At 42.6% G+C, this 12,438-nt stretch overlaps 1 protein-coding gene across 1 annotated transcript in view; it reads left to right on the forward strand.

Annotated features, from left to right (window-relative positions):
- Window positions 1–12,438, forward strand: part of Col4a4 (collagen type IV alpha 4 chain) — a 119,349-nt gene that overhangs the window by 81,006 nt on the left and 25,905 nt on the right. The window contains exons 32-37 of the mRNA XM_057761899.1: window positions 865–972; window positions 1,839–2,020; window positions 2,850–2,913; window positions 4,038–4,112; window positions 7,720–7,827; window positions 8,392–8,499. Coding sequence (XP_057617882.1) covers window positions 865–972; window positions 1,839–2,020; window positions 2,850–2,913; window positions 4,038–4,112; window positions 7,720–7,827; window positions 8,392–8,499 — 645 coding nt within the window. The remainder of the gene's footprint in view (window positions 1–864; window positions 973–1,838; window positions 2,021–2,849; window positions 2,914–4,037; window positions 4,113–7,719; window positions 7,828–8,391; window positions 8,500–12,438) is intronic.

A 12,438-nucleotide genomic window follows, 5' to 3' on the forward strand; every position in this document is an offset into this window, starting at 1 on the left:
TTGTTTGCTTGTTTTATTAGCTTATAAGCTATTTATACAGAATTAAGGAATTTGACATGATAAGGATCAAAAATCTCTTTGCTATGTAAGACAGTTGACATTTGCAGGTGCTTCGGGTCACACTATTAGTCACTCCACAGAGAGTTAAACCGAGGATGAAGGCTAATGCTACAGCTGTAAACTCCACCAAATTGAACGCTCTCTGAGGAAAATCCCCCCCCCACCACAGTGCTTGTCAATTACCATTGTGTAAATATGCCCCTGGCACCGTAAATACTCTCCCTACTGCTGAAATCAAACTGCTAATGCTTTAGCCACTGATTCACAGAATTCCCTTTTTACCAGCCCCTCTCATCACATTGGGCTACTAAGCCAGTTTCAGCAGTGCTTGGCAGGACAGTGTTTCCAGATATGCTGGGGTGTGTGACCTAGTTCCCACTTTTTGGAAGTCCCCATGTAGAGAACCATGTTGAAATATGTGTTTGTCCTTTTAATGTATGGAGCAGGGAAAGAAGGGTGGTGAGGTAGAAAGGTACGGGACACTGGACTGGTGTGGGGGATGAAGCAGCTTCTATAGAATAAGCAGTCTTGTGGATGATGACATTACAAATGTCTTAACTCACAGAGGATCCTGGGATAAATATAGCAGATTTATTGAGTGTACCAACTGCAGCCCGGTCCCAGGGATGGACAAGTGGTGACAAGGGGGGAATTTTCAGTCCCTGGGACTGATACTGATGGAACCGTGAATAGAGCTTAGTGGGGGTAGGTGGGCGTTATAGACTAGGTGACATGCCATGGAAGATGAATTACATGTGCAGCGTGCATGTGTTTGTGTTTCTCTCATATAAGTAACATTTACAGGAGACAGAGGACCTCCCGGTGATGTAGGAGAAACAGTCATCATTTCCAGAAAGGGGGAACCTGGGGAAACTGGGCAGCCAGGAGATGATGGGTTCCCAGGACCGAGAGGTAAATGCTTGAGGGTTTTCAACCTTATCAAATAAGTTGGCATTTTATAGATCATTCAGGCCAGCCAGTATGTTAGGCAACTTTCCCACTAATAAGAAAGTAGGAAAGGTCATTTCTTAAATGTAATTACACTCTGCTAACTTTTCCAGTAACATGTTGGCTTTTCCATGCTAAAAATAGTTGGAGTTGATATGTATGTATAGATGTGGATCTTCCATGCTAGCATCAAGACAAGGTATACATAAATTACTGGCTCCAGGCTTAAATCCCCTTCGTTTGGGAAAGCAGGTTTGAACATCTGGGGCTGCCTCTGTCATTTTGACCAGTCTCTCTCAAACCAGAATGTGTATATAAATCCCCCTAGGGATCTTGTTTAAAACCAGATCCTGAAACTACAGATCTGGGCTTTCCAGGGACCATATTTTTCTAAAAAGCACCCTGATGACATGCTGCTAGTCCCCTGAAACATGGCAGGGTAAGGATTTTTGTCAACTGAATTTGTATTCTTTCTCAAGTAGGGTTAATCTGCTTGGGCTACGCCCTGGATTTCTGTTGAGCTAGCCATTCGGAGAAAGTGTTTTAACTTCTCTGGGTTGAATTCTCCTTTGTTTGTAAGGTGTATATCCTGTAGCAAATGACCTTGCCTGGTCCCTCCTTCTACCCATGGCCTCGTGTCTATTTCTGGCAGCTCCTTTCATAGTGAGGCTGCCAAAGACAGAAGCCACAGAGATGTGGTTTTGAACAGACGCCAGCACCCCCAATTTCATTGTCTTCATCTTTTACAAGTAGAACCGAGGCATTCGATATTATCTCCACTGAGTCTAAGGTTTCAGCCAAGGGATTTGTAACACTTCCGACCTCAACAGGTGATAAAGGAAGCCCAGGGATGCAAGGGGGAAGAGGAGATTCCGGAAGAGACGGAGTACCTGGATTACACAGAGGACTGCCTGGATTAAATGGGCCTCCTGGGCCTCCCGGCCCCCCTGGCCCTCCGGGCTCACCTGGATTAAGGGGAGTCATTGGCTTTCCAGGATTTCCAGGTGATCAGGTGAGGAGCTGACCCTATAAGAGAAAAGAAATAAACTCTTCCTGCTCTCGGGATCCCACAAAAATTTATAATTTGCCAGTATGTGCCCTTGTCATTTATGGTTATTTGAGAGTAAGAGGTAGCATGAAGAAAGAAAGGAGCCTTCCAGAAGGTTATGACATAACTGAAATTTCCAGCCAGGGCTCAGAACTGGCTGTCCTGCTGTAGATGAGCAAGTCATGTGATTCACACATTCCAGCCCAGGTTTAAATAACTTGTAGAGGCTTGCCTCTTGACTGATGCTTTATTGGGGGAAAAAAAAATCTTGAACTCTACCCAAATTCTGGTTTCCAAGCCTTCCCATCTGTTTGAAGATTTTATGTATTTCACTTTAAATGTACTTGGCCTCCATAATCATGAGTAACATTCCTCTTGAGAAACCGAAAAGTATAATGAAGTAGCTTGTAACACACTTCTGGAAAATATATAAAGTGGTTGGCTTTCCATCTTTTGGAATAAAATGGATCTTTAAAATTTATGTTACAGCACAACTTTCAATATTTTATTTTATGTCAACTGGTTTGATCAAACTGTAAATTCAAATAGTAAGACACGGTTACCCTTTGGTAATCATTTATATACAATTCTATGCTTCTTGCTGGGATGAATAGCTCTAATTCTGGAGGAGTTTTACCAGCTTGTAAAACACAGACACAGTAAGCAGTATTCCAAGCATTTTCCTTACCATTGTCAATCACAAATGCCAAGTTGGCTGCAGAAAACCGCAGCATTTTGTGCTGTTGCGTGGAAACCCCAACTAGGGTCTTATTTTTGTTCCATTAATTACCAGGGTGATCCAGGTTCTCCAGGTCCCCCTGGATTCTCAGGAGATGATGGAGCAAGAGGACCTAAAGGTATGACTTAGAACATGTTCACAGCTGTCAGGCTCAGAGTTTTCGGTGTTGTAACCCTGCGAGTGAGCATCTTTTCAGTGATGAGATGCATCACACTAATTAGAATCCAGGAGCGACTCTTCCCAACAGAGGAACACTGAAGCTTCGAAAGGCTCTCATTTTCCACCTAGGGCCAAAGGCCCCAAGATGGGATGCCTGCAGGCTCATCATGAGCCTTCCTCTCTGTGAAAGTCTCAGAAGCTCTCCATGTAGACCACTTCTCCGGTTGCAGCCGGTACAACCAGCCAAATCTTCATTTCTAGAGAGTCCACTTTGACTCAGAAACCCTGTGCTCCCTAGGAACCAGCCACTCATTTACAGATTTCCTCTGTTCGGTTATTGGGATTCTACTTGTAAGAATCACAGAACATAAATTCCCAGCAGGTATTAATTGTTTACTTAATAATTTTCAAGTCAGATGTGACATATAATCGAATTATTTTAACCCTTAACTAAAGATAAAAAGTTTCTTTTTTCTAAAGCATCATGTTATTTCTTTTTAGTGTGTGGGGTATAGTCTCAGCCACAACTACTCAGGGACATTCCAATAAAACTTTATTTGTAAAATAGGTGCTGACTGGTCCAAAAGGCCTGAGCCTACCTTGTGCTTATAATTATATGGCCGTGTAAATGCAACTGAAATTGTACTCTTAACAAGTCAAGATCCTTTAAAAAAGAGAAGTTTTATTTACTTTTTGGGCAGACAAGCAAGCAAAGATACTGAAGTTATAATAGCTTAAATGTTTTCAGACAACATGGAGAGATTTGACTGTCTTGGTAACCCCTACAGGCACCAGACATTCACAGCGCATATACACACACACACACACACACAAACACACACACACACACACACACACACACGCAGGCCAAACACTCATACACATGGCATCAATCTTTCAAAAATCATAAATCACATCTTCCATTTATATTTCTATTGTTCTTCATTAGGATCAAACATAGTTTTTAAAAAGTCCCCAGGAAAACCTGAAGAGAGATTATGAAGACAAACACCATGGAAGTTACTTATATGAAGCCAAACAATATTTTTCTAACTAATACTCTTGGTATTGTATCACTCACAGGAAGCAAAGGCGACCCTGCCAGTCAGCGTGGTCCATCTGGTCCGAAGGGTGAGCCAGGTAGTCCTGGATACCAAGGTATAGATGCACATTTTTCCTACTCTAAGAAAGAAGACTTAATTTGAAACACAATGTAATTACTTTTACAGTGATCACTGGGAATTAGTCTATCAATATTTTTTTCTTACCATTTGCCCATGAATGTATGTATCAAAATGATTCTGTGTGGCATCCTTCACCCAGAAGTATACCAGGACCAGGCACTAGGGACCCTCAGTGTATTCCCACAATGGTTCCTGTGACCAATAGCATCGGCACAGCAACACACTCCCTTCTGCCTACTCATATTGGATATCCAAAGTGAATATTCCACAAATTAAAATTCAGATTATTTTGCCATCTCTGTCATTTAAAATTGCCGAAGTTATACTGGAATCCTTTCTCCCACTGATAGCAAAGAGCACACAGGTAAACAAGGTAAGTTGAAATTTGCACTTTGGTTTGGACCCTGTAGAAAAATGCACCAATATTTAAAATATGCTTGCTCCTTTACACAGGAATTCTTCTGCTAGGAGCATATCTGAAGCTAATAATCAGGAGAGTGTAAAAGATACACGCACAGGCGTATACACTGCATGGCCAGAGCAAACGACTACCCTATACGGGTAGCTGGTTAAGTCACTTATGCCCAAGTGCAATCAGTCAGTGATGGTTAGACTTAAATCTAGGCCTGGCTTCACATAGTTTCCCTGTAAACTAAGACTTTGTATTTAGAATGTCATTGTCATATCTTTCTTTCTATTGCTGTAAAAAGCACCAAGGCCAAAAGTAACTTCAGGAGAAAAGGGTTTATTTCATGTTATGATTTGTAGTCCAACATGAAAATAAGTCAGGGCAGGAACTCAAGGCAGGAATCTGGAGGCAGGAAGCAAAGCAAAAGCTACGGAGGGGCGCTGCTTACTGGCTTGCTTCCCACGGTTTGTTCAACCTACTTTCTTACACAATTCAGGGCTACCTGCCCAGGAGTAGCACCACTCACAGTGGCCTGGTCCCTCCCACATCAATCGTCAATCAAGAAAATGCCCCACAGATTTGCCTACAAGGACAATCTGATGCAGACTTTTTCTCAATTGGACTTCCCTCTTCCCAGATGACCCCAAATCTAGCCAGGACATCCACACATCACCTTGAAGTTCCATTTGGCAGGAGCTGTGTTTTGTTTTCCAAAATAGACTGTCTGATGAGAACATCAAATCAAAGTCGCTTGTGCACTGAAAACGCCACACACAGCGTCAGCTTGGGTGACTTCATTATTGTGAAGTCAGCCAAACAGTAAAATGTGTTCTTGTGCTTATGGGCAGTTTTGTCAGAAACTCTGAAGACATAAAACCTCCAGGCTCTAAATAGCACAGATGGCACAAACGAGGGGCATTTTACGTGGCCTAGTATTTTAAGCTGAAGACCCTAAATCTGAGGTTAATTTATACCGAGTCAAGTTTTCCCAGACAATATGCCTTGCCCGGCTTGACCTGGTGTCCTGCGGTCATCAGTGTTTAAATTGCTCTGGTTTCTTGTTTGCCATGGCTTCAACTTAGAGTTTTAAAAATTGGTTCTGTTATTCATCAGCCCAGAGTTTGGATACTGTGTTTTCCTTGGCTAGGAATTCTCGCACTGCCCTAGAGTGACCTCCGTGAGGATGTATAGAGAGTAGCTAGTCCAGGAGTATGTAAGATTGTACTGGGTCAACTCTAACCCTGTCCATGCACTTCAATTCCAAGGGAAATATAGTTCGAATTATTCCTGAAATTCTGTTCTCAACACAAGCTTAACTTTGGGGTGCAGTTTTGACTACCTGCTTTGGTAGCTGGAACTGACAATGATGATGCCAGGGGTCTCTTGCAGGAAAGTGTTTGGATCAATCAGAAAACACAGAGCAGGGCTATGGGATAGTAAATTCAATCCGTCAGCAGGCACAGACATCAGTTAGTTCAGTGCTGTAACGAATACTATCCTGCTATGGATTTGGAAATGCAAAGGTGTATATTTTATTTGAAGATTCAGCCGTCTATTTTTCAGCATAGACTATTGGTTCACTATAAATTTCAATCAAAGGTGTACATGTAAATAAGTATATGGGAAAACAGCCATCTTTCTAGTAATAAAATAAATACAACTTAAAGTGCAATCAGCGTTCTCTAGGGGAATAAAATCAATGGATTATATATTATTACACTATAATAATACCCATACATTATGTAATAATATTATATTACAAAAAAGGATTTATTTGATTGACTTACACAGGAGAGTGTGGGCAGTCTGGCTACCTGATCACTGGAGGGTCTGAAAATTTGGTAGCTTCTCAGTCCATTATGCTAGCTGCCTCAGCAGTTAGCATACGACACTGAAGGCCTAGAGGATGCTTGGGGCAAGAACCACTCTGCATCTACCCTGTACACTCAATTGAAGAGGAAGACCCTTCCTGATAGAGGAGGCCTGTTAGACCCTCCAGGGTAGTTGTAAATGACCAAAACCAGGGTTACTAACACCAAGTCTTCAGTGAGAGCATGGCTCATTCTCAGGGTGTTGTTTGTAGGGCTGTGGGTAGGTGGCACGTGGGTGGTAGTTGCAGGTGCAGTACCTTCTTCCAAACACAGGTAACCTGTGAAGAACCAAGTGCTGAACGGGCTATTCTAGGAAGCATAGAGGGCAGCCAACATCTTCTCCGTGGGAAGTTATGGTCATGAGAAAGGGACTGTTAGAGACTTTAATTTTTTTATCTTTTAGTATTTTAATTTAAGAGGCCCATTGAGCACAATGTGCAGAATTGTGAGGTGTAGAATTTCATGAGGGTTGCTACAAGCACAACAGGGCAGGAGTGGATTTGTGTCTGTAGTGAGCCTTAGATGATCTTTGGGACTGATTATTAATTATCTTGGCTGCCACAGTGTTATTTCAGCAACATAGGAAGATTTATTTTTCAGGCTTACCTCCTGAAGCATTTCGGGATGGAATTCCACGATGGTTATGTTTTCCCTTAAAATCCTTTAGAATTTAAAAATGTATTTTAGAAAAACCCAAATATCACACCATTTACCAAGAAATTCTGTGCCTGAGACATTTTTCCCAAGGAAACAATTCAAAAGGAAAGAACATGGTTAAAGATCTATAAAAGAGAGTGGGGGTGGTGAGCAGGTTAGTATGATCAAAGCATACACGTGGGAAATTGTCAAAGAATAAATAAAAGATTATATATGTATATAAAGATCACTATGCACGAAAGTGAAAAGAATTAGCACTTGCACAGCCAGCGGCAGGGGAAATTAGATTGATTAGTTTAAATAAGATTGAATCAAGAAGTTATTTGCAAATGATAAACTATGACAAGCTTGGAAAACTGCTTGTGATACAATACTAGTTTTAGAAGCAGAAAACAAAATTGTGGGGATTACTTGTATGTGGGTGTCCAGATGGAATTCTGTGGTAAGATGTGAGGAAGAATATGGAAATTTCCTCATCAAATTTTCCTCAGTCATGTCTTTTTTACCAATCGAAAAGAGTTTAAACCCAACAACAACAACAACAAACAAACCACAACTGAGTGAGGCTTGAAGTTGGCTGTTAGCTGCCATTTCAAAGAGCCATCTACATCTAATGGGATTTTGATCCTTTCTTCCTTCTTTAGGACATCCTGGGGCCCCTGGAGAGCAAGGCTTTCCTGGAGGTGATGGGCCTAGAGGACCACCAGGCAGACTTGGACAACCTGGCTCTTCTGGACCACCAGGATATCCAGGTACGTTGCAAGAAGGCCTTGAAAATTCCTGAGCATTTGTGCGACTTGGTGTACTGGAAAGAGTGGTTCTTCACCTAGAGACTTCTGCCTCCTTGACCATGTCTCGGGACAGGGCATGCACACTTACCCCTTCACTGCCCAAACCCGGCCCAACTTCACAGGGTTGCACTAATGACTTTTACCTCGAGCAGCGTTGGCTAAGTGCCAGCTCTGCATGAGCCACAGAAGGTGACTGACAGAACAGGCAGGCCATTCCCTCTCATCCCTCTGTCATGTGTGAGGCTGTCTCCCTTCCCTAAAGCAATAACCCATACACAGTTCAGGGTCTTAATGATCCTTTCCCTTTCAGTGAGGAGGAGAAAAAACCCCAGCTAAACTCATGATTGGCAACTTCAACTGTTTGAAAGTGTATCTTTCTGAAATTAAGCATTTGTCTCCTTAGAGCTAAAAATATCTAGAAAGAAAAAGTGTCCCTGGTTAGTTGTCTATTAAAAAGCATAGGTGGCCTTATATAGGGAACGTTACTTATGGCCACTGTCTGTTAATCTTCTCTCCTGTCCCCAGGTGCCCCAGGGATGCCTGGGCTGAAGGGCTACCCAGGAGAAACGGGAGACCTTGGGCCAAGAGGTTCCGCGGGAGATTTAGGGAGGCCAGGTCCTCCAGGAGTAAAAGGTAAGTAGGGAGAATACCCAGCCTTCCAGAGACGTCCAGCCCACTGAGGGCAAAGCCATTGCTGTTGTAATAGGAGCAGCGGGGCTGCTTCCCGCCACCCGGCTAGCTTTAGCTTTACCCGAAATAATTACACAGAAACTGTATTCTTTTAAACACTGCTTGGCCCATTAGTTCCAGCCTCTTATTGGCTAGCTCTTACATATTGATGTGACCCATTTCTAATATTCTGTGTAGCACCACGAGCTGGTGGCTTACCAGGGAGAATCTTAACCTGCGTCTGTGTCCGGCAGGAGAATCATGGCGACTGCCTGACTCGGCTTCTTTCTTCCAACATTCTGTTCTGTTTACTCCGCCTATCTTAATTCTACCCTATCAGAGGCCAAGCAGTTTCTTTATTAATTAACCAATGAAAGCAACAGATAGAAAGATGACCCTCCTCTATCACATTGCTCCTTTCCTGGGCTTGTGGCTCTGCTTGATTTGGGAATCTTTCAAGAATTCCACCAGTAACCTTCCCCCCTTCCACGGGCTTGAGGCCACACCCATCTTCGCTTGCCTTCTTCACCCTGGGTCTTGGTGCTCCCTTCCTATTGCTTCTGAGGGTGTGGTGCTTGTCTTGCTGTGCACGCCTGCCCCTTTGCCTCCACTGATAACCAAGCTCCTTTTACGCCCTGGATTCTGTGTTAGGTGTTGGGGGTCATTTTAAAGAAAATACGCATGATTCCAGCCTTCAAGGAGCTATTCCTAAAAGAGCTAGGTCTGGCCTCTAATACGAGAACAGTTGGATTAAGCATCTACTCTCGTAATACCTAACATGGGAGTCAGAGTTTCACATATGAACCCTGGGGAGACACAAACCATGTCCAAACCACAGCACCAGAGCTGGCAAGCATTTGAACCCTGCGAACTGGTGAGGAAGGCATTGGGTAGTGATTTCCTGTACCCCCAAAAGAGAAATTTCAGAATTAAAGGCATGCTTGTCTGTATTCAGCTATTATAAATACCTTTATAATAAACAAACAAACAAATAAATAAAGTGAAAGCAAAACACCTTTAGAATCAGTATTGAACTCTGTGGGTAAATTACTTGCTGGACAGAGCAGATTCATTGGGTGATGAGATAGAAAGAGAACTCCCAGAGGCCCTGGGGTCACCCATCTAACCCGAGAAGGGCATGGTGGTCACACAAGGGAAGGAGGGTGGCACTCGGGTTTTCAGGTGTACTTGAACTAACAGAAATAGCTTGGTAGTCATTCAGCTTTTCAGGCACTAGTTGCCATTAGAAACTTAGAATTGCAGGAATGCCCGTCTCTTGAGTTGCAGGATATCATAAGCATCTGTTTATATCTCTGTCTATCACGTTTACAGAGCATACAGGGCACACTCCATTTCTATAGATAAAATCAGAAGCGCAGCTTTTAACTCTGTTGTTAGTCCATTATGTGAAAGCAAAGCACAGTGAAAAGAATAAAAATGTTTCCAGCACTGTGGGTACTGATTAAGAAAACGTTCAGCTATAGGAGAGTGGTGGACACTGAAGGGGGCAGACTGTGAAGCATTTGTCTGCATCAATAAACGCTTACTGATCATGGGGTATGAACACAAGAGGGCTTTCCAGAAAATGAACACACATACGATTCTATTTGCTTTCTTTGTTAGATAGAGAAACACTTGCCCTGACTATAGTTTTTGGCTTTTAAAGTTAACAGAGGTCTGATTATTTGTCTGGATATAATATAACACAGTACAGCACAGAATACTCACTATTCACAAATATTCATGGGTAGGAGGAGTTTTTCGTCAGTACTGTGATCAGTTTGATTTCCAAATAACCGACACAGAGACAATATAAATTATAAATGCTTGGCTAATAGTTCAGGCTTATTACTAACTAGCTTTGACAGCTTAAATTATTAACCCATTTCTATTAATCTATGTATTGCCACGTGGCTCATGGCTTTACCTGTCTTCCAGCATGTCTTGCTCCTTCTGTGTCTCGTGGTGACCTGCTCTGACTCTGCCCTTCTTTCCAGCATTCTCTCTGTCCCAAAATGCTGCCTAGCTATCGGCCAATCAGCTTTTTATTATCAATGAGAGCAACACGTTTTTGTGGTGTACAGAAGGATTATTCCACAGCATTTATGTCCTTACATTCATCTGTCTCCTCCCCTCTCATTGGTCCACTTCTCCTGTTCTAGACAAATGCTTTGTCTGTGTGCTCTGTGCATACCTCCAGCGCAACACCTGCAGAGACTTTCTTACCAACACAATATGATTTTTTTTTAAAAAAAAAAAAAGCAAAAAAAAAAAAAAGACCTTTTTAAAAAATTTCCTTGGTACCAGCTGATACACAACAAATTTTTTGGTTGGTGAATTAGTCATTAGAAAGTCAGGGGTGTATAGTTCAAACAGCAGGCAAGGGTCAAGTTTTCCTCTGCACACCCTAGTAAGTTACGTCCCTCTGGCTCCACTTTCCTTTAGTCCCAGCTGTCTGCAGGTCAGTGGCTTATCCACATGAATTAAACACTAGGCAAAATGAAAGGACCTTCCTCCGAGAAGAGTTAGAAACCACTCCCGGAATTAAACGATTTGTTGATTTGAAAATCCAAATTCTGTTTTTTTTCTCATCCTTTCTGCTCTTCACCCTTCAGCTCCCCGAGACCTGCGGTGTTTCACAAGCAGCGGTGCAGGGTGTGCTTCTTGGTGCAATGCTGCAGACAGGGGAAGTCCTCCTTTGGAAATTTCCGGCACACTCAAGCATTTGCTGGCAACCAAATAGCATAAAGGGAAAAACTCTTGCTAGAACATTTAATCTCTTGGTACCATCTCCACTGACATTTGTAGTAATGTAAAAACCAGACGTGTGACAGCTTTAACATTTCACACGAAATGATGAGGTTCTGAGCTTTTCCTCTAGTTGGTGCTTGAGGACACTTTCTGCCTCTGGCAGCCCTTGCAGACCTCCTGGTCTCCTCTTTGGCATCAACATTCTTCCAGTCTGGAAGGACTTGCTAGGGATCCAAGAGAAACGTTTACCATTGTTAAGGGCTCTCACTCCACGGCCTTTCAATTACACACAACAGGGAGCATGTCTGAGTGCCTGCAGGTGGTTGTAATATGTTCTTCCTTCTTTTTTGAACATTTATCAAATACCTTCAGTATGACATCGCTTCAAAAAAAAAAAAAAAAACCAAAACAACTAATGGGTGTGAACTTGGTTCATAATAAAATTCCTTTAAAGGAGTTGCCAGTTTCCTCCCAATGTTGTACAAAGAGAGGCTTTGGGAGGAAACAGATCAAGGGACATTTTACTCCCTCTGCAGACCCTTGCTGCAGTGCCTCTTTGCTACCACTCGGGGACGCTGTTTCACTGCACAGGACACAGTAAATGATCCAGCCAAACGGAACAAAACAAAACAGTGGGATACATTGTTAAAACTCAAAACATCTCAGCATAAATCCATTGTTGCCTTGCGGTTTTTGTATCGATGTAAAAAAAATGAAGCAGGATCCAGCAGAAACACTTTGAACAGAGAAACTAAATATTTGAAGTATGTTCTGAGTGAGGCAGGGGAACCAGCTCTCTCCTTTGAACAAACCAGCTGCTGAACTCTGATTTATTTGCTCTGTGCACACAGACCGTATGGAATTTTGAGTCCTGCTTGAGTCCAATCAGAATTAAACGTTAACTTAGACATACGATACAAGCAGCGTGATTGCTGGCTTTGGCTCCTAAGTACATGCTTTCTCTAAAAGGGAAACACCGTCTTTCTCATTGTACATCCACACAACACGAGGACGATGAAAACCTATTGATTGCTATCTGCTGTGTGGCCATGGCTGGTGGTGAGCAACATATTTCACTTTACTGTTTATGGAGAGGAGTGTGTATCCGTGTCCATCTGCCCTTGTGACTGTGTGCAGGTGGAGATCAGAGGT

The sequence above is a fragment of the Chionomys nivalis genome, chromosome 2, assembly GCF_950005125.1.
Source record: "Chionomys nivalis chromosome 2, mChiNiv1.1, whole genome shotgun sequence".
Lineage (NCBI taxonomy): Eukaryota > Metazoa > Chordata > Mammalia > Rodentia > Cricetidae > Chionomys > Chionomys nivalis.